The sequence below is a fragment of the Neophocaena asiaeorientalis genome, unplaced genomic scaffold, assembly GCF_003031525.2.
Source record: "Neophocaena asiaeorientalis asiaeorientalis breed wild unplaced genomic scaffold, Neophocaena_asiaeorientalis_V1.1 scaffold240, whole genome shotgun sequence".
Classification (NCBI taxonomy): domain Eukaryota; kingdom Metazoa; phylum Chordata; class Mammalia; order Artiodactyla; family Phocoenidae; genus Neophocaena; species Neophocaena asiaeorientalis.
Window position 1 is genome coordinate 5,525,913 of NW_020185331.1, and position 26,119 is coordinate 5,552,031.

A 26,119-nucleotide genomic window follows, 5' to 3' on the forward strand; every position below is an offset into this window, starting at 1 on the left:
GTCAAGCAGATGGGGTTACTGGCCAGGAGGGAATTCAGGGAGGCTGCGGTGGAGCCAGAGCACATACACGTCTGTGGCCCTGCCTAATAGGGCCCCGAGGGAATGTGGGCCCTGGATTTTCAGAAGCTGGAAATCTGAATTTCTCTATGAATCCTTCTCATCTTACGATGTTGACAGTTAATTCCATTTTTTTAAAAAAGTTGTAAAAAAAATTTTAAAAAGGTACCGCGTGGGCATAGAACTCATTAGTGGGCCCACTGTGGTCCACGGGCCAGCAGTTTGCAATCCCTGCTCTCAAGCGGGAGGAGCAGTGATAAAGCTAACGTGAAGGGAGGGACTTGCCCTCATGACCAACTGTGGACACAAAATAGCAGAATTGCTATCCTGCTCTGCTCGAGTGCCACCTACTCTGTTGCATGCTACTGCTATTTTATCCCTTGGCTCCCTGCACCATCCCTTGCTGAAGATGCCATACTTCTCAGTGCATTTATTCTGTGGCAGAAGTCAGGGATGAGGGATTGCCGCGGTACCTCAAGGTAGAACTGTTTTTCCTTGTAAGTGTCCAGGGGTGAAAGAGTGGCAGGTTAACCCAATGTCCTGAGCTGCTGCAGCCGGCCAGGTCCCGCAGGCCTGCATGCACTGGGACGTCGACAAGTAGCCTTTAATAAAACCATGGGCTATGTTGCAACTTCCGATCTTTGCTCTGGGATTTTCCTATCACGATCAAGTGGCTTTTTCTGAGTTTGTTACTCAGGTTCCTAATAACAACACAGGAAATGGGTTTTAATTTCTTTGCTGGCTGCTCTGTTTGGGGCCTATTTAATGAGGATCCAGTTGCAGTGCAGCTTTGGCTGTAGCAGTACTGGTATGGATAGGAGCGTACATAACTAACATGTCACATTTTTAAAAATTTAAGTTTATGATCTGTTATTTGTATTTTTTTATGGAATGAGGCAGAGAGAGTATAAATAATTTTATGTGCCTTGATTCTAAGTGGCAATTCTTGAAGGTAACTATTGGATGTGTTCAAGATTATATAAATAGAATATAAGACTATTCCACTTCTGGAGGGCAAGAACTGTGTATATTGTATTTTTTTTTAACATCTTTATTGGAGTATAATTGCTTTACAATGGTATGTTAGTTTCTGCTTTATAACAAAGTGAATCAACTATACATATACGTATATCCCCATATCTCCTCCCTTTTGCATCTCCCTCCCATCCTCCCTATATTGTATGTTTCTTATAAATCTAGGGCAGTGGTTGTCAAATTTGAATATATGTGAGCATAACCAGGGGAATATGTATTAAATTGCAATTCTTCAGTCTCTGCCCCCAGAGGTTCTCAATCTACATTCTTTTTTTTTTTTTTTTTTTGCGGTACGCGGGCCTCTCACTGTTGTGGCCTTTCCTGTTGCGGAGCACAGGCTCCGGACGCGTAGGCTCAGCGGCCATGGCTCACAGGCCCAGCCGCTCCGCGGCACGTGGGATCTTCCCAGACCGGGGCACTAACCCGTGTTACCTGCATCGGCAGGCGGACTCTCAACCACTGCGCCACCAGGGAAGCCCTCAATCTACACTCTTAACAAATACCCCAGGTGATTTGGGGCCTATGGACCATACTTTGGGAAATGCATCTCTGTTTTGTTGCCTTTGTTGTAAATGTGTTTATTGCCACTTGAGGGCGAATTCACTCATTTGTGAGATGCCCTGATTTGTTCTGATTCACTGTGTTACTCTTCCTCGGATTCTTAGAGAGTGTCAGTCTTCTGGAGTCCCCAGAGAGAATTATTCCAGGGGACCCTCACAGGTTGAAGTAAAGGGACCAAGTCCCTCCTATAGCAGGGGTCCCAGGGACTCCCCTTCAGCAGCACACACTGCAGCCAAATCTTGAAGCAGCAGCTCCCCTCATTGGTTCTAGGCTTTTCTCAAGTGTGTCACTAGTTCCAGGTTTTGGCTTTACCCTTTAAAGTACTTTGCAGCTGGAGGATGGGAGACTGGGTGCTCCTGAGCCCAGGGAGCTGGAGCCTAGAGCCCTTAAGGGGTAAAGTACACTATCAGATCTGAGGGGTGAGCCTGAATCTTACCAGACTGGATTTATTGGCTTGGTTAGGGGAACATGCCGAGGCTATATGTCCTTTCGGGAAATTATTGAATGCAACAAAACAGCATAAAAATTCTTTCCTAGTATCTGGTTGCATACAAAGCAGAATCTTGGTTCACTTCTTAGCAGGGGCTTGCCCTTTATCAGAAAGGAAGAAACTGGGCTCCTTTAGCTAGTAAAGCTTAAAGGAGTATTTGTCATGTGTAGTATATACTGGGAGGGATGCAAAAGTAGAATGTGACAATCCCTACCATCAAAGAAAGGGAGATTAGAATAACACCTAGGAAACAATGGGTCAGGACTCCTGTGGAATCATCCCTCTGCCTCAGTTTACTTTCCTTCATCCCCAACTCTTCTGTAATGGCCTCCCACATTTCAAGATGTGTACCCTTGGGACTTCCATGGCAGTCCAGTGATCAAGACTCCGTGCTTCCACTGCAGGGGGTATGGGTTCGATCCCTGGTTGGGGAACTAAGATCTCGCATACCACCCAGTGCACCCCCAAAAAATGTGTACCCTTGAACAATTATACTTACTTCCTGGAGCTCTTCAAACAACCTTAAAACCGTTAGTAGGGGGAAAGTGACTTTAACTTTCTTATTGTAAAAATAGAGGTAAATCCACAAAACTTTTAAGAGTGTATTTTATGACCACCTACAGATCATTTTCTAAGGATCTGGACCTGAAAGTGTTGCATTTTCAGAATTTAAAGATGCTGTCTAGGATAGAACAAAAATAGCTGATTCTGAGTTAAAGTTGCTTGCCTGTTGTACAAGGCCTATGAGGTATGGCCTCTTTCTGAATTCTCAGTTCTTCCTTTCACATTATTCTTTCTTAGATTCACTGTACTCAGCCACACTAGCCTTCTTTCTTTTCCTAGAGCACACCAGGTTCATTCCTGCATTGGTGTCTTTGCATACACTTGACATTCCCTCTGCCTGGAACACTGTTCCTACAGGTCTGCTGTCTCCTTCTCATCATTCAGGGCACAACTCAGACATCACCCTCTCAGGGAGGCCTTTCCTGACTGCCCCATGTAAAACCCTTTGTCCTATTATACTGTTTTATTATCCTTGTGAAGCTTATTACTATGTTAAATTCTAATTTCACTTGTTAATTCTCAGTCTTCGCCCACTGGAATGTATTTAAGATCTTTTTGTCTTTGTTGTTCTCCAATTTCAAACAATGTGCCCAGGTGTGAGTTTATTATTGTCTGAAAATTCCCTATCTTTAATCAGTTCTGGAAATTTTTCAGTTATCTCTTTAAATATTGACTCTCCTCCATTTTCCTCTTTCCTTCTTGAGCTTCTTATTTCTCATTTTCCATTTCTATGTTTTCTCTTAATTGGTAGAAGCTGGTTGCTGGGTGATTTTCTCAGATCTGCTTTCCAGTTCACTAATTCTCTCTTTAACACGGTCTAATCTCTGTGTAATCCACCTGTTGACTTTTTAATTTTAATAACTATTTTTTCTACAAGTTTTGTTTTTTCCTGAAATCCATTTGGTCACTGTCTCTTTTTTAGTGTGTTCTTTTCTCATGTTTTTCTTTTTGGCTTTAATCATTTGAAACATGTATATATATTACAGTTTATCTGATCATTCTATTAAGTTTTTTTGGAGCGTCTTATCCACCTATTTGTTGAATTTCCCACATCTTGTTTGTGATGGATTATTTTTACATAAGTTTTTATATTTTGTGTGAGCTCATCTTCAACAGAGCTTTATCTGTGGGCATCTTTCTTGCCCTGATTGAGGGTAGGTCTCTTTAGAGTTTTACGTTTCTTCTACCAGATGTCCCATTCTGGGACGACTATTTTTTTTTTTTTTTTTTTTCTGACTACATTGGGTCTTCATTGCTGCTCATGGCCTTTCTCTAGTTGTGGCGAGTGGGGGCTACTCAGCTACTCTGTTGTGGTGAGCTTGCTTCTCATTGCAGTGGCTTCTGTTGTTGCGGAACACAGGCTCTAGGCACACGACCTTCAGTAGTTGTGGCATGAGGGCTCAGTAGTTGTGGCTCATGGGCTCTAGAGTGCAAGCTCAGTAGTTGCGGCGCACCAGATTGGGTGCTCTGTGGCATGTGGGAATCTTCCCGGACCAGGGATTGAACCCACGTCCCCTGCACTGGCAGGCGGATTCTGAACCACTGCACCACCAGGCAAGTCCTGGGATTACTTTTTGTGTTAAAATTTTGGCTTGGGGATTCTCAGACTATGTAGTAGCACAATTCAGATCTCAAATTAGCTTGCGGAAAAGCCGATGGTTACAGATTATTAGAAGAGATACTTTTTCCCTCTCAATTCAGACCTTTCTTATTGGTCACTGTGTGCCAAAGGGCTAATTTTTTTCTAGTCTGCTCTGTCTCTTTGAAGGGTCTTCACCTGATATTGGGACTCAGTTCCAATTCCCTGTTTTAGGTGGACCCAAGAAAACAAACAGCCCTTCTTTCCACGGCAGCTGGGAAGGCCAGATCTCATTTAACACTGTAGTTTCTAGTTCCCCACCCCCAACATTTTTGGTCCGAGGGCTCTTCCTTGCTTTATTGCAAGCTCAGCTGTATAATTAAAAGAATATATATATATATAAATTCTTTATTGAATTTGTTATAATATTGCTTCTGTTTTACGTTTTGGTTTTTTGGCCGTGAGGCATGTGGGATCTTAGCTCCCCGACCAGGGATCGAATCCACACCCCCTGCATTAGAAGGTGAAGTCTTAACCACTGGACCGCCAGGGGAGTCCCAAAAGAATATTATCATATTTTTAAAGTTACCTACCCAGCTACATTGCTAGAAGCAGGATCTTTTCCTCTAGAATCTCTTGCTCAATGTGGTAGCTGTAGCATCCAACACAGTGCCTGGCAAGTGGGGAAAGGGTATCAATACATATTTGTTATTTGATTTGTAGAAATGGATGTTTCCATTCCTTTCCCCTGTAGAGAAGGCCAGAGATGGTGCTCCAAATTCATTCATATCCAGCAGCCAAGAGATTTAGCATCTGTACTTTAACATCCTATGAAGGATTTCAATTTTCCTATTTTTCACTTTTAAACTTTAAAACTTCACCGCTTTCCTAAGGGCATGAAGGTGCTGTTGCCAGTTGCTAGCAGGGTTTTCCAGCCCCATAAATTGGCAAATTAAAACCATGCCCGGGGAACCATTACTGCTCAGTGTCTTTTTATGCTGGCACTTTGAAAGTTCTTACACTGATCAAATTGACCTTTACAGTGGCTCAGTAAGAATAGCAACTCTAAGACGTTGAAACTCTTAAGGAAAATGATGTTAGTCCCATAGTTTATGCTGCTGCCAAAGAGATGAGGTAACTTTTTGCATATGTGCAAAAGGCATACTATTCATCCTCTTCCATTGTAAATAATGTTCTTTCCAGGGCAGTGTTGGTCTTGCTTCCTGCTTCTTCACACCTGTGCTTTTTGTTTGGTGACCATATGTGCCCCGTTTCTTGAAGCTGGTCACCGCGGCACCAGAGCTGAAGGCACACGTTTAACAAATGAGGATCTTTATGGTCATCATCACAGTCATTCTGAGGTGAAAGACCTCAGCGTAAGAGCATATGTTATTCACCCAGAGTTTCTTTGTGACAGGTCTACGTTTCTAGCATATTTGGGCCAGGAGTTTGTGCAAATGAAAACATTGCCTGGGAAAAAAAGTATCTTTAAAATGCAAATCTCATCTTGTCCCTGCTTACCTAACTTCCTTACCTGTTTGTTCAGCCATTTCCTAGCTAAAGGGCTTTTCTTGTACCATTTCCTTTTCCTGGAATGTTCTTCCCATCCCTCTTCCCTAGTTACTAACTTTCTAACCATCCTGGCAATCTCAGTTCAAGCTTACCCTCCTCACAGCTCTCTGGACCTCCTTGACTAGTTCCTAGTTCTTAATTATTGTAAGCTTTCACCAAATCACGTACTTTTCCTTCCTACAGTTTTATCTGTATGATTACTTTATCATCTTTCATTAGACTTTAAGCTCCATGAGGGTGAAGAGCGTGACTGCTTTGGCCTTTTATGTTTCCATTGTGTTCCCCACCACTAGTTCAGTGCTGGTGCAGGGTAGGTACTCAGTAAATGTTGAAGGAAGGAGTGAAGGCCCTGTGTTCCCCAATGGGACAAACACCATTCTGCTTTTCAGAAAATCAGTATGTGAAAATAATGACCTTTCAAACAAAGAAGAGAGGAAGCCCAAGCATGTTGCCCCTCCTCACTGCCAAGCAGAAGATGTTCCCAAAGTCAAAGAGCTCCACAAGGGCAGGGCCCTTATCTTTTCCCTCAAAGACGAAATGTTGATTTTGTTTGGTTTGGGGCTTTTAAGTGGATTTATTTAAGCATCTGAAGTGTAAAAAGCAAGTGAAGAAGTATAACTTAAACCAAGGAGGCTGTAGCTTAATAGTTAAAAGCTCAGGCTCTGGAGTCAGATGAATTAGATTGAACTGCTTCCTAGCTGTGTGGCCTCCAGCAAGTGACTTAGCCTCTGTTGACCTCAATTCTCTTATACTACCCTCTTCATAGTGGTGCTTTCAAGTTTAGATGAAGGAAGACTTGTAAGGCATTTAGAACAGTGCCTGGCACATAGCAGGTACTCAGTATACACTAGCCGTATTATTCACCCCAGCTCATTCTGCCTTCACAGAGGCTGCATAGCCATTGCTTCATTCAGCAAACCTTTGTGTGCCAAGCACTGTGCTCATTCTTGGAGTTGGGGAGGGGGATTAAGGAGACAGAGCTCCTGCCCATAGGGAGTGCACGATATAACTCTCGTTCACTCTTGAGAAGGGGGGTGGGGCGGGATATTAACTTCCCACTCTTCAGGACTTGGCCTGAACAACATAATATGTGTGTAGTGCTTGGAGATGCTTGGAAGAAAAGCAAAGGGTGCTCATAAAGAGTGCTGAGAATTTTTCATGTTTGAACTTGCCATTGCATTCTCTCTAGTTCCTTTTTCTATTCTTCATGTGTCTGAAGCAGCCCACATTGCCAGTAAACTTTACTCTTCTGAGAAATAGTTCTAAGTGAATGCAGAGTGCTGTTTATTGAATGGCCTTTCATGCCCAACAATAATGGCTCATAGAATAATGTTGATACTGAGCGCTCAGAGAAGTTAAGTCATTTACCCAAGTTACACTGTAGTAAGCATAGTGTGAGAACTGGGCTTTGAACCCAGATCTGACTGAATCTTTACCATTTGTATCTTGAGCTGCCTGGAGATCCTTGAAAGTCCTCTGGGTGACTTCCTCATACAGGGAAGGGTGGAAGAGCACCAAGCAGCACTTGCACACCTCTGTTCTTTGCTCTGACTGAGAGGAGGCATAGATTACAGGAGCTCTGGCATTGGCTCGAGGCTGCTGTCAAAGGGAATGGGAGGTGGGTAGGCTAATAAACCCTTTGGGTTTAAGGAGACATGAGTGAGCATCTTAACCAGCTCTAGGGCCATTGAATAACTTGTCCAGAGTGCCATTCCTCTGTAATGGCAGAGCTAGGGCCAAACACAAGGCTTCTGGATTTTCCTTTCATACCAGAAGGTCTCTTTCTCTGGAGGAGCTCATGACACTCACATCTCGCTACCTTCTTAATCCTTCATGTCTTCCTTGCTAAAGGTCCATGAACCCACATCTTGTCTTCTTTACCTGCCTACCTGCTTTCCTTCCTTCTGCAGCAGAAAATGACAGTTCCCATAACCAAGATCATCTCAGGCAACTTGGGGACTCTACTTGCGGGGAGGAAAGCAAAGGATGAGATACACTGGGTAAAAAGTATTTGAGGGGCTTCCCTGGTGGCGCAGTGGTTGAGAGTCCGCCTGCCGATGCAGGGGGCATGGGTTCGTGCCCCGGTCTGGGAAGATCCTACATGCTGCGGAGTGGCTGGGCCCGTGAACCGTGGCAGCAGAGCCTGTGCGTCCGAAGCCTGTGCTCCGCAACGGGAGAGGCCCCAGCAGTGAGAGGCCCGCGTACAGGAAAAAAAAAAAAAAGTATTTTGAGGAACTGAGTTAAGTGATGCTGCCACAGTCTGCTGTCCCTGGGAAAGTGGAGGCAGAGCAGGGAAAAAGAGTGGGGTTCTGTTTACACTGGGCTTCCTGCCTCGGGGGATGGGAGAGCCAAGAGAAAAGCTGACACCAGTAGGTCATGAGGATGCCACTTGTTTAGATTTCAGACACGTTCCATTTCATGCCTCACAGAGGACCAGTTGGCTGCCCTGTGTTCCGAGCCTGGACCTCATCTGGTGAATTTTCTTGAGGCAGAAGTGTCCCTGGATTCTTTCATGTGTCAGAGTGTAGGCAGCGCGGCCTCTTTTAGAAACTATGTGGACAGTTTGGACTGTGCTCTTGTGAGCCAGGCCAGAAGAATGGCATTTCAGGGCCTGGTAAACTTGGGAGAAACTTTTTGATGTCCTTAGGAAAGCAGTGTTTTGCTCTGAAGTCAAGAGGGAGAGGGTGTGTTCTAGCAAAAGCAACGAACACAGATCTGCCTTCTCCACGTGCATCAGGCCTCAGAGGAGACATCCCACTGGACAGCCACCTGCTAGGTGTGCCATTTTACTTATGGCGGACACAGGAAGGCAAAGATAGGAAGAACTCTGTTTGCAATACTATTGTGAAACCCTCATTGTCAGAGTCGACAAATGCCTTTCCCATGTTTCCTTCTTCCTAAACCCCTTTATACCAGGGTGTAAGACTCTTAAAGACCAGGAAACACCTGAGGATGTGGTGGAAATACACACTGAGCCAGGGATCTGGGTTGTAGCCATGCCCTTTCTTTTGTCCTCGTGGCTTCAGGTGCCCAGCCTCTAGCCCTGTAGACAGTCACTGGAGTGCTTTGTTTGTACCCTTGGCCAAACAGACAGCGTAGTATAAAGCAAGACCCAGAGAACAGGAACCGACCCTGTGACTTGAGTTTCCACTGGCAGACGTCCGCCCGGATGTACACTGCGGGCAGGGTCAGCCTGAGTAGCAGCACATATAATACTGTGGTTTTAGTTTCTTTGCTGAGCAGGGTTTTTTCCCTTCTTAGCTCTGTGCCTCTTGAGGTTAGGGACAACTTCTTATTCATCGTTGTATCCCTCGTACCCAGCCCGGTGCTTGGCACAAAGACCGTGTCCAGTCACTGCATGTGTTACTTCTTTAGAACAAAGAAATGTTGAAAGCCAGATCTTCTAGGTCTCATCATATGCGTTGTGACCCAGAGGACATTTGAGGCTGAAGTTTAGGTCAGCCGGTGGGGTATTTCATATCTTAACTACGAAATATAAAAAAACCTTTCCACCTCCATCCCCATCCACCAGTGCTGTGAATAGAATTTGGCAAAATGCTAGATGGTTACTCAGCGGTGCCCTTTCTGTAGCTGTCCCTGACAAGGGACAGTGTGAATCCTAGATCCAGTCAAGATTATTAAGAGATCATTTGGTAAGCAAAAAAGGATCTAGCAAATTAAAATTGGACTAGGTCACCTGAGCAAGTCACCCCTTTTCTTAAGATTGAAAGAATTTTAGTAGCAAGATTTTTAGCCTTCTTTTGAATCACACTGTAATTAACCTTGAAGATATGTGTTTTGAAGGGAAGATGGACTGACTGACCAGATGCCAATCCTAGAATACGTGCTGCCTTCATTATTCTGGGAACTTTCACAGAGAAACCGGATTTATTTAAAATATACAGCCTATTACAGGAGAATCACCACCTTCTTACTGGCTGAGTTTAGGACCAGAACGTGGAGTGTTTCTGCGTAGATATAAAGAAAGCAAGGAGGAGAACTCTGCTCTTTACCAGTTGGCTTTGTGTACTGAATCCTCTTCCCCCTTTAATAAACCATATTATTTTTCTTAAATCTGCTGTTGTTGTGTGGTTCTTTCTTTCTCTCTCTCTCTCTCTCCCTCCCTCCCTTCCTTTCTCTCTCTCTCTCTTTCTTTTCTTTCAATAAACATTTGTACAAACCGTTTTGGTGGAAGGTGGGCAGGCCATCAGTAAGAGGAGGATGAGAAGAAAAGTAGTGTTTAAAAGCTATAATTTAATATGCTACAGTGTTTTTTTAATTTCTTTTAGGATAAGGAAACCTGCGTGGGTACCAACAATCAAAGCTACATCTGTGACACAGGACACTGCTGTGGACAGTCTCAGTGCTGCAACTACTACTATGAACTCTGGTGTAAGTCCTTGCCTGGGGATGTCTTGGCATCCCAGGGTCTCGGTTACTGCCTCTGCTCATTGGGAAACCATAGGCTGGTCAGCCCTTTTCTTATTCTCTTGGTGGCAGTGTTGGTGAGCAGAATCTGCTTCCACGTTCTAGAAGCGATCTCTCTGCAGAGGAGGAGAGCTCTGGTGCTCTTCGGACACCATGCGCTAAAGACCGGATACCATGGTCCTGAGCCTTCTTAAGAAGCCGTGGTTAGCAGGTCTGCTGCAGAATTTCCTGAATGGGGTTCTCTTTGACGCCCTCTCCTGGGTGTGCCGAGCAGTGACAACAACTTACATTCTCTCATGGGCCAGCCCAGGTGCCCAGGCTCGTCATCTTTGCAAAGAGAGGTTTGCAGCAGCCAAGCTGCTGTGAATGCTGGCCTGCTCTCTGTGGATGGCTGTAATGCCATTTTCTTGTAAGAAGCACCAGGGTTTCCAGAATTCCCCAGAGATCATCAAGGAGCTGCCTCTGTTTCTGAGGGTCCCTCTCAAAGGGATAATCTTTTCCTAGGTCCTTGCCGACAGAGCCCTCCTCGAGAGAAGGAGTCTATAGGTTCAGCCCCTTTTCTTCCTTCCCCAGATCACAAACTGAAGTGTCTAGAGGCTTCTCCAGTCTACCTAACCTGTTACTGTCAGCTCAGTGCCATGTGGAGACAATCCTCGTCTTGCCACTGCTTGGTGGCAGCCAGGAGTGCTTGCACCTTCCAGAGTTGCACAAGGGTGGTGACATTGCTGTGGTCTTCAGGGAGTGACCCAGGCTTGGAGAGGTCACTAGAGCCCTTTGTACTCTAATCTTCTTGGAACTCAGACGAGACACTGTAGGATGCTGGACAAAGAAGGGGAGGATGGGAGGGTCCTAAGGGCAGAGTTGCCAGGTGACCACCATGCAGTGGTTCTCATAACTGTCTGTTGCTAGAGGAAATGCTAACTGTTTCCCCAGAGAATTCTAAGCCCCCATCACTCCCTCCATTTGGAAACAAACTTTGTGCTTGCTGGTCATCCATGCCCTTACCATCACCACCATCTCTTCCCTTTTTCCCCTTCTCCTTTCTGATCTCCCCATTCCCCCCACATCAGTGATATGGTCAGAAAGCAGCTAGAAGGGCTATTGTTTGAAATGCAAAGGAAATTAGACTATTGGCTGGGAAGCCTCTCCCTCTAAATGCAAATGGATCTTGTAGCCAGTGGGAGTGGGTCCTACAAACAGGACCTCTCCTCACTCTTGTCCTTTCCTTTTGAGGACGGGCTCAGGGGTGGTTAAGGGCAGACTCCTCCCCAAAGAGAGAATAGGGTTCAAGATGTCCCCACCAGTCCTGCAAGCATTATATAAGCAGCAGCAAAGGCAGGCCTGGAGTTGTTGGTGCTATTTTAGAAGGGGTGGGGCTGAGGGACTCACTAGAGAAACACAAAGTGCCAGGCAGGTGGACAGTCTGTGTTTAAATGTTTCAAAATGCAGATAACCGCAGGGCTCAAATTCTCCCTCCCACCCCTTGTTAAAACAAAAGTTGAAGCTGGGCTGCCAAAAAGCCATAGAGCTGCAGCTTGTTTTTCTGGGGCCTGGCCCAGGCGGCATCAGTTGCGGAAAGAATGGAGTTGCTGATGGCCCCCATCTCAGATTGACAGAGCCGCCTGGGCTGTTGGCAGAGCAGACTCAGTAGCCACCAGAATTGGGTCACCAAAGCCAGGGCTGGGGGTGGGGCGGCTGGGACAGGGAGACCCAGGTGGCAGGGTGGCAGGCAGTCTGGGAACCAGGCACTTCGTCCCGAGGGCCTGAAGAAAGCCAGGGGAAGAGCTACACAGTGGCTCATCACCTCTCCAGTTGTGGTCAGCCGGGGAAAGGAGAAGGTCAGATGGAGACCAGAGTCTGGACGGGGAGGAAAGACTCACCCCTGTACAAGTTGGCCCATGCTTTCCAAGCTCTAGGGGGACGGAGACTGTAAAAGCCAAACTTCCTCTTGTCTGTGCCCAGAAATGGCTTTTTGGTCAGAAGATGCCCAGTGAGTGTTCTGCCCCTCTCGGAATTCTTTGGTTTTCCTCCTTCTTAGGGGCCTGGCCTTGGCCTGATGTGTAGAGGAGGGAGGTTGAGCGTAGGAATGAGCCCTTTCAGTTCTCATCAGAACTGTGCTTTTTGCGCTTTGAACCCTGTTCCCTCTAATTGCCTCTGAACTTTGCCTGAAATGTGAAAGTAATGGGCTTTGCATTATTCTTTTTGTCTCTTTGCTTTGGAAGGAAAAAAAATCTCAGCCAGGAAATCCTTGGCAGGGTTTTTGTCAAAGTACCTCTTTAACCATAGTTGCCCACAGGGAAGGCCTCACGGAAAAACAAATGCCATTTCTGCCAACCCTCATACCACTACTTAGCTGAATTTTCCTGTGTGCTGAGGACTGTCTCACACACACACATACACACACAGAGCCTACTTTACACAGACACACAAGCACACACAGACCTTAAGCTTCAGCCAGCGCCCTTACTCCCGTGTCTTTTAAGACAGTCTCTTGTAACGTTAAGCCAGGGGTCATTCCTGGGTCTGCATCAGTGCGGAAGTGAGGGTCCTGTTTACCACTGCCGTGGCTGAGGCTATAAGAACCTGGCCATTGTTATTATTATCATCCCATGCATTTTCATGGCACTTGTACTTTCAGTCATCATTCAGTCATCTATTCAGCAAACTCTTACTCCAGTGGTTTCAGACTTTGGCAAGCATCTGCATTTCCTGGAGGGCTTATTAAAGCATGGATTTCTGGGCCCCAGTCCCAGAGTTTTTGATTCAATAGGTCTGAGGTGGACCTGAGAATTTGCAATTCTAACAAGTTCCTACTGGATGCTGTGGCCTCTTCTGTGTTAGAGAGTGTGGGGAGACAGAATCCTTGCCATCAAGAAGGGAGTCTGAGCAGAGAGAGGAGATAAGACAACGTGCCTCACTAGTAATGCAAAGTAGAGAGTGGAGTGTACGTGCAAGGACTGCGGTGTATGTGCCAGGAGAGTTTGCTTTAGCTGGACAGGATTCAGGCAGGCTGCATGGAGGAGGTGGCATTTGAGGTAGGCCTTAAAGGGTGGATGGGTTTTAAGCACATGGAGAAGGGTAGAATGACTTCCCAGGGTGAAGAATACCAAACACCATAGGTCAAGGCCTCATGGGAAAGAAGAGAGCATGCATCTCATTAACCTTTCCCTTGTGGCCATGGGGCTGGGCTGTGGGGCTCGACCAGGGGAGATGAGGGTGCTGACGTGCATAGAACTCTGCTGTGTGCCTGGCACTCATTAAGTTCTTCACACACGTCAGCTCAGCCTGCCCCAAATACAGCCCTGCCAGGTACACATATCCCGTTTCTCAGGACCAGGGGCGTTAAGTAGCCAGTCAGTTGGTCGCAGCTGAGTAGTGGGGTCAGTGTGCCTCACACAAAGCTACCCCCTTCCTGAACTCTTCAGTGCCAGGCTGGAAGGGTGGTGGGCCCAGGTCGTGAAAGGTCTCGAATGTGCACGCTTGAGTACTCTGCATACAGATACTAACTCGGTAATCCTCACAATGACCAAGTAGGTAGAAACCATTATTCTCTCCATTTTACAGATGAGGGAAGTAAAGACAAAATGATCAAGGTCACAAAGCTAGGAAATGAAACTTGTCCAGTCTTTCCGATGAAGTTGCAAGTCCTCTAAAGTCTTCATTTCCCAAATTCAGTCCTTTTTCCACAGCGGCAGTATCAGGAGCTCCTGCTAAGAGCTATCAGGGGCCAGGGAGGTCACCCACCATCCTGTGGGGTAGAAGGAGAGCTAGTTGACAGTATACTTTGGCTTCCTAATGAGGAATTTCCTGCCAGTTGGGGAGTGGTGTTTTCCCAAGTTTATAGTGAGCTCTGGGGCACGTGACTCAGTGATTGTTTTTAAAAACATGTTTTCCACTTTGCTTAGCATGACAAACGCGTCCCACCATGAGGTCACAGCTTTCAAAGGTCAGTGAGGAATATAATCTGTGGGTAGGTGTGTGTTTGGGGAGGAGGGCATGCTTCTGTCTTTCTCTGTTTGGTTCTTTCAGTAGGTTTTCCTTTTTAAAACTTTCCTCCTTGTTTGTGAAATCTAGTGAAAAGATCAAAAGTTTGTACAGCTCCATAGGTACTAGTCTGGACGGTCCCCCTTTTAAAGCTGATGGGACACAGCTTTGACTAGAATAGCTGCCAATAGCATCCATTTTGTGAGGGTCAAACCAAGAATGCCTTCTGTCTTCCCACATGAACTCCATCAAGTTGGACCAGTCCTTAGGGGCCTTTTCTGGACCTGTGCTAATGCCTCATTACCCCACTAGGCCCCTTCTGCTCCCAAGTTAGTTTTCTCCTAGTGTTGATCCACACTATCACTTTGTGATACTATATTAGAAATGCAAAACTCAGTTCGAGATTTTATATCACGTCATGTAAGTGGTACGTGGTAGGGAGAGTTTTTCTGCCCATGATACCACATGAACAGAAGCAGCTGATGGAATTTCAGTAAACATGTGAGTTTTCTGGTGCTGTTCAATATAACTGGGGTAACTCTGCCAAGGGCATGCCTTCCTCTTGTCTCATTTCTTCCCCCAGCCTCTTTCTACCCTGCCTCATTTTTCCTTAAAAAAAAAAAAAAAAAAAAAAGACCTATTTTTCTATTATATTTCTAGTTCAATAGAACTCAGGCTTTTTCTGGAATAAGGATTCTCTTAAGAATCTGATGAACATTTTAAATCCTTTCCCCCAGAAAAACCTACAAAGATACTGCATCAGTCAGGATAGGCGAGAGGTTATGCTCAGTAATAAACAAGTCCAAACTCCTAGTGGCCCTAAAACAACAGGTTTATTACTCACACTATATGTCCATCACAGGTTGGATGAGAACTTTGTTCCTACTTCTTTATCCCCTGGGGCCAGACTGACCCTGAAGTCACTATCTGGAATGTTACGGCTTGCCATGGCAGAAGGGAGACTAACAGAGGGTCTCACATCAGCAAGAAATGTTCTGGCCTCTAAGTGACGCCTGTCACTTCCAATCTCAATTTATTAGTTAGAATCTGCCCCAAAGTGTCACAATCATAAGGGCACCAGGAAGTTCAAGCCTACCCACATGCCAGGATGGGGGAGAACCAGAAATATTTGGCCAACATAAAAACCAGTGCCTGAGATTTTTCTTATTAAAAGCCTATTATAGGGCTTCCCTAGTGGTGCAGTGGTTGAGAATCCACCTGCCAATGCAGGGAACACGGGTTCGAGCCCTGGTCTGGGAAGATCCCACATGCTGCAGAGCAGCTAAGCCCAAGCGCCACAGCTACTGAGCCTGCGCTCTAGAGCCCACGAGCCACAACTACTGAGCCCGTGTGCCACAGCTACTGAAGCCTGCACACCTAGAGACTGTGCCCCACACAATGAGAAGCCTGCGCACCCGCAGGGAAGAGTAGCCCCTGCTTGCTGCAACTAAAAAGAAAGCCCACACGCAGCAACGAAGACCCAATGCAGCAAAAAATAAATAAATAAATAACTTTATTTTTTTTTAAAGGCCGTCATAATATAGCTGAGAAGTTTTGCCTTATATCATATATATTGCAGCATTAAGGTTAAAAGTTAATTTACCTTTAGGTAAGAAACAATTGAAAAAATGACTTGGGAGGTAAAAAATTGTAGAGTTTGGTGCTGATTATCTCATGGGAGAATGTACTTTGAAAATTATAAAGTAACACCAAAGTATAAAGGATTGTGAGATGATGCTGGGTAGTATAAAAAAGTGGTTAGCCGAGAATCTTTTGACTTGACTCTAAAATACACTTGGAGCCAGGCTCTTCAGCAGAATGCATTGTGCTTATTTGTGCCGCTTCCTTTGGGTGTGACCCCACCCCGGGAGGCTGGGAGCTGAACAGATCTTAGGGGCTGGAGGAGACTTTACAGGACCGCAGTGGGAAGCCAGTTCACTCCCAGAGCTCCTTTCTGGCCTCAAAACCGTTCCCTGAGGGCTCCTCTTACAGTGTCCAGTCTCCAGTTGGTGAGCATTGGAAGGAGAGAAGTGCAAGTTAAGTTAAGCAAATGTCAGCAGCGACTCCGGGAAGGACCACAAGGGAGACTTCTGACTTCAACTTACATTTATGAACTCTGGTTAGGAATGGGGTTTTTCTGTCTGCTGATGGGAAATGGGGAAGAGATTCTCTGCCCATTGTCCTCCACCTGCTGTCCTGTTGCTAGACCTCAGCAGAAGGTTCAGTTTAACACCGACACGTGCTGAAAACGCAAAGGTGTTACACAGTGGTGTTGCCAGCCTGCCAGGGCTGGAAGGCTGTACTGCTATCCTGCCTTACCCCATAGGGGTGGCTCTGTGGGGAGATTCAGCCCGGACACCCCTGGAGGACAAAAGGAAACACACTGGGTGTTGCTAGAGGCCACACCCTAAATGTCAGTGGGATCTTTCAGAATGTTGTGTTCTGGTACAAACAGGAAAAAAAATCAGGGGTTTATTCATTTACAAATTTGTTTGCTGGGAGAGGGAAGGCTTTTTTTTTTTTTTTTAAATGAAATTAACTCATTCTGACAAGAGATGTAGAAATACTTAACACATTCTAAACACAAATTTATAATTACAAAGCAGACAATAAAAAATATACATAACGTTTGTAATGGGAAAAACTTGAAGTTCTTCAGGAATAGAGAACAAATGAAAAATAATATAATCTATTCTCATTTAATAAAAACTCACCTTAAAATTATTCCTCAGATTTTTTTTTTTTTTTGCGGTACGCGGGCCTCTCACTGTTGTGGCCTCTCCCGTTGTGGAGCACAGGCTCCGGATGCGCAGGCTCAGCGGCCATGGCTCACGGGCCCAGCCGCTCCGCGGCATGTGGGATCTTCCCGGACCGGGGCACGAACCCGTGTCCCCTGCATTGGCAGGCGGACTCTCAACCACTGTGCCACCAGGGAAGCCCCAGATTATTTTTTTATTGAGAAAAAATATTCTTTTTTATTTCAAAGAAGTACATGTTCATCTTATCGGCAATAAGCAAAGAACAAGAGCTGGTACCAGAAAATCTGTTCTATTGTCCAGGAATAACCTCATGACTAACTTTCTGATCATCCCTCTGGACATTTATATATACTTTTTTCTTAAGCAAAAATTGGGGTCATATTTTATGCTGTTTCATAATCTTTTATTTTCATTTAATATTAGAAATATCTTTATATGTCAAATATAGTATTCTGTGAATAATTTTTTAATGATTCATATCATTTCATCGTATGAAGACATTCCCAGAGGAATTTTAAAACCTATTCAGAAATATGTTAATTTTTTTAAAGCCAGCAAAAATAAAATTAGTCACAGATATTTTTAAGTTTTAACTTACTTTGTTTCCAGTTTTATGATTTGAAAGAAGAAAAATAATTGGGAGAAGAAAACTAAAATTTCTTCTCATAATCCCACGACTTAAAATGTCACTATTTTTTCCTTCCAGTCTTTTTTACTCTATATATATTTTTTAAAGCAAAATTGCTCATTCACTAAAAAAAAAAATTAGAAGCCTTTTCTGTATACATGTGAAGATTGGAGAGGGGGTCTTATACTGCAGTTTGCCAGGGTTCTCTGAGTATGATCCAAGAGAACACAGTGGGAAATGAGAAGAAACAATCTGCCTGGGGAAGAGGGCGGTAGGCTTCTCCCCTGCTCCTTTACCCCTCTCTGGAGCCCGGAGGAAGAAGGGGAGGCCGCTGATGGTCCCGAGTCTAGTGCAGCTGCAGGCCAAAGCGAGGTGGGAGTGGATTGTTTGTGATGGTGGGAGATGGAATTGTACCGGATTATGGCAAGAGCAGAGGAAGTTGTTTACACTCTCCAGGGAAGAAATGGGCCTGAGGAAATTAGAATTTTTCCACCTCTAACTTCAGTGACTCTTGTATGACGGAGGCGACATGGTAGAGAAAAAAATTTTATCAGGTAGCCCCTCCGAGGCCCCCGGCAACCACTCATCTGCTGAGATGTGGGGATTCTGAGGGGCTCTTCCCTCTTGGTGGGGAGCCTGGGAGCTGTCCTTGTGGGCCTGAGCAGGGCTGGAGTGGGGAGGTGGGCACCAAGAGAGGCTGAAGCATTTTCTCAGAGATCTCTTAAGATAGGAAGGGCACGTTGTCCTAAAAGGTAAGCATACTTAATGCCCCCCAAACCTAAAATATGGGAGGACCAGCAGTGCTGCACAGATGTCTTGGCATTCTTCCCTTCCCCCAGGAGCCCTGGAGGCGCCCCGGAGTGGGTGACCTCTTTTTCGTTCACCATTCTTACATTTCTGCCCTCTTCCACCCCACGTGTCTTTCACTCTGGTACAAACATGAAAATTGATCACAGGTTCTAAATGTAACTTCACCAGGCAAGGGCCAACAGTGCCAGCTTCGACCAGGTGCTGTGTCCATGGGCCTCCTTGTGCTGAGAGCAGCCCCTCCAGCTGGCATTCATGGTGTGCCCACTCCTCTCTGTCTCGCCTCCCTGCCCCCAGGGTTCTGGCTCGTGTGGACCATCATCATTATCCTGAGTTGCTGCTGCGTGTGCCACCACCGCCGAGCCAAGCACCGCCTTCAGGCCCAACAGCGGCAACATGAAATCAACCTGATCGCCTACCGGGAAGCCCACAATTACTCAGCGCTGCCATTTTATTTCAGTACGTACACCAAACCCCACCCTCGGGGCCCAGGACACATAGACTGTGGGCACAGGGGGTTGGCCTCCTTGTCCCGCACAGAGCAGGGTCTCACAAGTGTGGGAACAAGGGGGTGCACACCTTTAGCGCCAAGGAGCCAGTGCTGTGGATGCAGCCCCTGGCAGCCACTGGGCCGCTCCAGTCCACACCAGCTGGGTTCTGACTACATCTCTGCTCCTTTAGTTTAGGCAGATTTTTTTAGGCAGGTGGTTGTATGGTGTATGATGTGAATGCATTGAGATTTAGAGGTCAGTGGCCTGAAATCCCCCCATTTTGCTTCCTGCCATGTGATATGCCTTAGCAGAGGCTGCTACAAAAGGGGCAGCGGTGGGGGGTAGCATTGGGACTTCCTGAGAACCAAGAAACTCAGTGACCCACTGAAGGGCACACTCACCTGACTTCCCTGGGGTTCCTTTTTTTTTTTTGCCATGCTGTGGGATCTTAGTTCCCTGATCAGGGATTGAACCCGGGCCCTTGTCAGTGAGAACGCCAAGTCCTAACCACTGGACCGCCAGGGAAGCCCCTCCCTGGGGTTCCTTACACTGATCTCTCGAGTGGTCGGTGGAGGCCCAGAAGTACAGCCTGTCCAAAGCCATTCTTCTGTGTGTTCTACAGACTAAAGTAGTCATAAATTTGGAATTCCACACCTAGAAGAGTTAAGTGCTTAGCACAGTGCCTGGCATATAGTAAGTGCTCAATAAATGCTAGCAATTACTGTTATAATTAGGTCATCTGTGCCTCAAAGCAAAAGATAACTCCCCTGGCATGTTCTTAACAAGCCTTGATGACAGGCCCCTCACCCTTTACTGGTAAGCCACCCGCTCTTGATGCGAATCAGGATGAGGTTTGGTGTGTATTTCCGGACCACCTCCTGCCGCACTAGGGTGAGAGGCAACACAGTTTTCCAGCCTCCCAGAAAAAGGCTCTCTTCATGATACATATCTGGAAAGGCTTAACTTAGCGTCCCTGACCCTGAGGCCTATGGGATGCAGATGGAGGACACAGTCTGAGCTAGAAACATGAGACATGCGTGCATGTGGAAAACAGGTCCCTTCCAGACAGAACTCTCTTGGCCATTCACCACATTTGCTGAACCCTCTGCCTTAACGCCAGACAAGCAGAAGTCCTTGCCTGTGAAGCAGCTTTAGGGGCTCTCAGATTTCCAGAAGCTACAATCTGTCACTCCCAATCTGCCCCCCTTTCTCTGCAAAGTCGTTCACAGCCCTGTGCCCCGCCTGCACCTGAGAGCTGTAGCTGTCCCTCGGTGGGTATGCTGGGGGTGGGATGAGACATATGCTTAGTGTGAGCCTGCAGTCTGTCCTAGAACAATTGCCAGTGCAGTAATTTCTCCTCCCTACCTCCCCATTTTAGGGTTTTTGCCAAACTATTTACTACCTCCTTATGAGGAAGTGGTGAACCGACCTCCAACTCCTCCCCCACCATACAGTGCCTTCCAGCTCCAGCAGCAGCTGCCTGCACAGTGTGGCCCTACAGGCGGCAGCCCCCCGGGCGCCGACCCCACCAGGGGCTCCCAGGGGGCTCAGAGCAGCCCCTTGTCCGGGCCCAGCAGAAGCAGCACGCGACCCCCGAGCATCGCTGACCCTGAGCCCTCCGATGTGCCAGCAGACCCAGCAGCCACCAAAGCCCCCGGGATGGAGCCCAGCGGCTCTGTGGCTGGCCTGGGGGAGGTGGACCCTGGGGCCTTCCTGGACAAGGATTCCGAATGTAAGGAGGAGCTGCTGAAAGAGTACAGCTCCGAGCAGGGCGGCGCCCTCCCTGACAGCAAAGACAAGACGCCCGGCAGACGTCGCCGCTTCACAGGTGACTCGGGCATTGAGGTGTGTGTGTGCAACCGGGGCCACCATGATGACGACCTCAAAGAGTTCAACGCGCTCATCGACGATGCTCTGGACGGGCCCCTGGACTTCTGCGACAGCTGCCATGTGCGGCCTCCTGGCGACGAGGAGGAAGGGCTCTGCCAGCCCTCCGAGGAGCAGGCCCGGGAGCCTGGGCACCCTCACCTGCCGCGGCTGCCTGCCTGCCTGCTGCTGAACACCATCAACGAGCAGGACTCCCCAAACTCCCAGAGCAGCAGCTCCCCAAGCTAGAGCAGGCCCTGCCTGCGCCCGAGAACTTGGCGACGCAACCAGGGTAGGGGAGAACCATGAGAGAAGCATTAAGTGACTGTGTTCCTTTTTTTTTCCCCTCTGCTCCTGCGTTTTCCTGCATCTCCAGGTACAGTTTGGGGTGTGGTTGCCTCACCTCCCATAGATACAGTGTCACGGAGGGCTGAGAAGTTGTCCTGTGACTCATTTCTCATACCCCACCCCGTCCCCCTTTACCTCTTTTCAAGTCACGTGTCACTACCTGCTTGGGTCAGAGAGATGTGCGTTTCAGAAGCCCCCAAGGAGGGGATGAGACTGTGCCCTGAGGTGACTCTTGGTGATGGAGTGGATTCATGTTCTGGTGTGAGTTGATGAGAACCTTGCTGCTTCTCAGTCTGAGACAGGTGGCAGGTCTCAGCCCTGGATGAAGCCCCAGTGGTCCAGGGATTGTCGCCCCTCGCTGCCAGTGTCTCCGGAGCCGGAATTGGGCTCCTCCTGTGGGAAGATGAGAGCTGACCAGTGGTTGCGTGGCGGGTTGGTAAAGGGCTTGTGCTCTCAAATTCCAGGTGACGAGATCGAGGTGGCACGATGCATCCTGGAGGGGCCCCTTCCCAGCAGGTCCTGGCTGGCCGCAGACTGGTTCAAGTGTGGAAGATTATACCTGCCTTCTCTTTGGTTTTTTTCTTTAAAAAAAAACAACAACAACAGAAGTGAGCTGAAAATAAGAACTTGACCAGTGGGCAGGCAAGAAATCTGTTTTGGAAAAGGAAAATTTGTGGCTTTTTCCCAACTTGGCCTTCAAAGAGTCCTGGCTGCAGTTGAGCCAGAAGGAGATGTTTTGTGTGCAGGCTTGGGTGGGGGCCATTTCTGGAACTTCTGCGGGTGAGCAGAAGGCCCTGCGCTGTGGCAGTGGATAGAGGTGCAGCTTTCCGCATCTCTGCCCTTTTGATCTGTGCCCACAGGTGATCAGTACCCTCCCGCATCCCAAGTACACGTCTGCCAGCCTCCACGTCTCACTGTTCTCTATGAACAAATGAGGAGGCTGTGGGACCTGAGAAAGGGCGGTCCCACAGCCTAACTCTCACACAGTATTTTCTCTTGATTCTGAGTAAGTTGTTTTGTTTATTTGTTTGTTTTTTCAAACTGACCATTTGGAAAAAATGCCTTGGTTATCTGTGGTTTTCGTGCCCTTTCCCTGCTCCGCCCCGCCTTGAGTGGGGTAACTAATTTTTGTAGCCTATGTCAAGTGTCTAAGTGGCCCAGGTAGGAGGGCGAAGGCAGCCATCCTGAAGGACCACAGGATCCTTATTATTGTAGTTTGGCTTCAAAAACCAGTTGAGTTTTGATAGGAATAATCTGAATGGAGAAAGCAAACTGCTGAAACTAACATTCCCTGTCCAGCCCTGTTCATATGAAGAGTTTGGTTCTTCCCCCACTCTTGAATGATGACATTCAGACTAGGCATTGATGTTATGGTAAGAAAGGAAGGTATATATATATGTATATATATGAATACACACATATATATGTGTATGTGTGTATATATGTATATATATACACACACACACACACACAAAATAGACAAACGCAAGGCTGTGAGGTGAATGAGTGTCTGAGTTTGGAGTCCACGAAACCAAAATCCGTGTTGAACAAAGTGCAGTCCGTATACATTGACTTTTTGGATAACCTGTGTGTGTCTGTCCGTTGTGTGTGAGCCCCCAGCCCTGTTTTCCTGTGAATACACTTTGAACGGCAGCCACTCTGCTCACGTTACCCACACGTTTGGAGCAGGCGCAGCCCTCTCAAGGTAATTTATTTTACGCATTTACTGTTTACTGAGCAAATGTCTGACTGTGCACTTGGGTGTGCTCAGCAGCGCTGTCGGCGGCAGTCCCCATGTTTGCCAGAGATCCTGTGCTCCAAGTAGAGGTTTTACTCTACCCATCACTGCAATTTGCACATTGCTCCGTGGACACTCAGAGGCCTGTGTTCTGCTCCCTGTAAACGGAAACGTGCTCTGAGCCTGTCTGCCTCCCTCGGCTGCTCCTGGCCCTCGGCCTCAGCCCCCGGGGGTGTCCACAACCAATCGGGACAGAAGGCCAGGGTGGAACCTCAGACAGAAGCTGGACTGGATCTTCAGTGTCAAGCTCGGACTGGCTGTGGCCCAGACGTCAGCCCTGCCCAGAATTGCCAGGAGGGTTTGGCGGCCACCACAGTGCCATAGGGCTTACCTCCCTGTGCTGAGGTCCAGCACGTGGCCGATGTGTGGCGAGAGTGGGCAGAAGTGTGCCACAGCCCTCAGATGCCTTTCCTGCCACCTTTTGGTTTTTGTTTTTTGTTTTTGTCTCAAACAACTCACTGAAGTGTCTCAAAGGAGATCAAGTTTTACCAAAATGAACCCTGCTTGAGTTAACTGTTAAGGGATGGATTCTGGCCCTCTCAGGATTCCTTCTCCAGTCAGAGTGGGGAACTGGTCCACGTGTTTACTGCTGGGTTCACTGCAGCATCCAACCCAAAAGGCACGAGAAGAAGAAAACGCAACGGGTGGAGCTGGGCTTGAGTCCAGCGTCACAGTCTGGCCCCTGCTACATGAGGCTACCCTGTGTGACGAAAGGTGGAAGTAGGGAGCTGAAGGACTCGGGAGGGGGCCGGGGAGATGTGAGGGAGTCTGGTGTTCCAGGTGAACGAGAAGAAAGGGGTTGGTCGAGGGTTTGGTGCTACAGTCGGAAGATTTGCAAATGCGAACACATTCCCGTGTGAGGCACATCACCTTTTGTCAGTTATTGTGAATATGTGTATTTTAAGCAATAAGATTCAGCTGGTCAGACTTTTCTGGGCAGTCTCGGTGACGCATTTCCCGTGCTGTGATTGTTCTGAAGACGGAGTGGCTCTAACCACTGTGAGAAGCCCAAATAAAATCGATCCCCGAAACTCGACTGCTCTTTTTCCTTGCAGCGCTTGTTCCTTTTTCCTCCTCCTCAGACTTCAGGGAGTCACACCTCGAGATTCCTCACTGCAAGTGCTCTTCCCTTCTTCCCACGGAGGCTGAGAGAAGTTGAGGACAGGCTCCTGGGCTGAGGGCAAGCTGGGTAATGGCTGCCGAGGGCACTCTCTGTCCTGAGGCATTTCCACCCAAACCCTCTCTCTGCCAAGAGGATATTTCTGAGTACTTTGTAAAGTCCCACAGACAGGTTAAAATCAGAGCCCCCAAAACAGAAATAAGTTTTGTCAGAGACTCCAAAGCTAAGACATGACATTTAAAAGGAATCAAGCCCTCCTGGAGATCTCTTTTATTGATAAGATAGAATTGTGGATGGGCACTTGGCCTTGGAATTTAACACACGAAATACTTGTTTTGGAGTCCCCTCTTTGTGCCCAGTACTGTGCTGGATGCTGAGGAGAATGTGGAAGAAATGTGTAAGACAAGGCCCCTGCCCTCTAGAAGTTAAATTATAGTGGAGAGGACAAAACAAACTCACGTGAAATAGCTAACCGGCAATGTGAGGCAGGTTGAGACGAAGTGAGCAGTACTGTTTCAGAGAAGCTTGAGGAGTCGGGGGTGGCAGTGTAGGGCTTGCATTCTAGGCAGGCGCCTCAGAACTGATTTTTAGGTGATGTGGGAGCCAACGGTGTGCCAACATCTGCCATCGTGGGCCCGTGAGCCTTTCCTAAGACTCATTGTCATTTTAGCCTCTGCTTAAGACTGTTCTCTTAGCACTTTGAGTCAGGTGTTAGGTCCCCGCTCCAAGGCTGTGGGAAGGAACAGCCTTCTGCCTCTACCCAGGAAGTGGAACCCCCCACCCAGCAAGACTTCTCTTTGGGTCGCATGCAGGTGGGCAAAGCAGAATGATGAGCATCCTCAGAAGCCTCCCGTGAGGAGTTCTTGCCTCCCCAGGCGGAGTGCTCACTGATGGGCCAGGGGACGCTGGCAGAAAGCACTGTCTTCTCTAGCCCTCGGGTTTGCCCAGCAGTCAGCCCTGTGGTGTAAGCCAGGTGTGCACCCACCTCCATCTGACCCTGGGCCAGAGGACACAGCCGCAGCCCTTCAGTGACTCCAGTGGGATGGTTTCTGCCTAGTTCCTTCTAAACTGTTGGGCTCCTCTAGGCAGCCCCAGGGGAGCCATATTAGCATATAGAAAGACGGACAGTTCTGTTCTAAAGCCACAGGAAAGAACTGGTAGAGTACCTCATTCTTACCTTCTTTAAGCTAATGTCTGAGTGGCACAAAAACAAAATGGTACAACTCTTACAAGCTGCATACCAGAGGCTGTATGTGTACGTTTACTGCCTAGGTCTGAGGGCCCACCTCAGGTTCCTGAGTCACTGAGTTCCTGATTTCTCTAACAAGGTACAGCATTTGCTGTCTCTACTGCCCTAGGTGACCAGGAGGTGGAGACAGTACCAATGCCTTGAAGCACGAACAGTAGCTTTGATGAACAGGAATTTCAAGAAACTCCCCCTCCTCCAGTTTCCTCTATTTTCAGCCAGGGGGCAAAAACCAAGGTTTAACTCAGGAGAAGGAGCAGGAAGTGGGTTTGGCTGACTGTTGACTGAACCTTCTGGAAACCTGAAGCTGCTGGGAAGGGTAGTGGGTCTTGGGAGGTGTTTGGGATGCAGTTTCCATCTGGGACAGGTGGCTGGCCTTACTTAAGAGCTGAGCATTTATGGAGCACCTACTGTGTGCCAAGTGTTGGGGATGCAAATATGCTTTAGACCTGGCCCCTCTTTAGAAGAGCTAATAATGCTCTAGTGAGGAAGAATGAACAGTTTTTTAGTATTACATGGTAAATACCATGAAGCATGTGTGTACAGGATGCTGTGGAAGAGAATGTAGCCCACCTGGGGGTTCAGGGCAGCCTTCCTGGAGCAGGGACTTCTAAACTGAGCTTGCCAGGTGGAGAAAGGTGTAAAGGGAATTCCAGGCAAACGTTTGATTGGCAGATTATTGAGTGCCTACTGTGTGCCTACTGTGTGAGAAGCACAGAAAAGCGTAGGATGCCTAAAACGGGAGAGTGCGGTGTCATGTCTAAATCTGTGAGCAGTTTAATCCCC

At 47.4% G+C, this 26,119-nt stretch overlaps 1 protein-coding gene across 5 annotated transcripts in view; it reads left to right on the top strand.

Moving 5' to 3' along the window:
• Nucleotides 1–23,998, top strand: part of WBP1L (WW domain binding protein 1 like) — a 57,315-nt gene extending 33,317 nt beyond the window's left edge. For all 5 annotated transcript variants that reach the window (XM_024734855.1, XM_024734857.1, XM_024734854.1 and 2 more), the window contains 3 exons: nucleotides 10,148–10,250; nucleotides 18,762–18,923; nucleotides 20,334–23,998. In XM_024734855.1, coding sequence (XP_024590623.1) covers nucleotides 10,148–10,250; nucleotides 18,762–18,923; nucleotides 20,334–21,070 — 1,002 coding nt within the window. In that variant the 3' untranslated portion in view covers nucleotides 21,071–23,998. The remainder of the gene's footprint in view (nucleotides 1–10,147; nucleotides 10,251–18,761; nucleotides 18,924–20,333) is intronic.
• The last annotated feature ends 2,121 nt before the right edge of the window (nucleotides 23,999–26,119 follow it).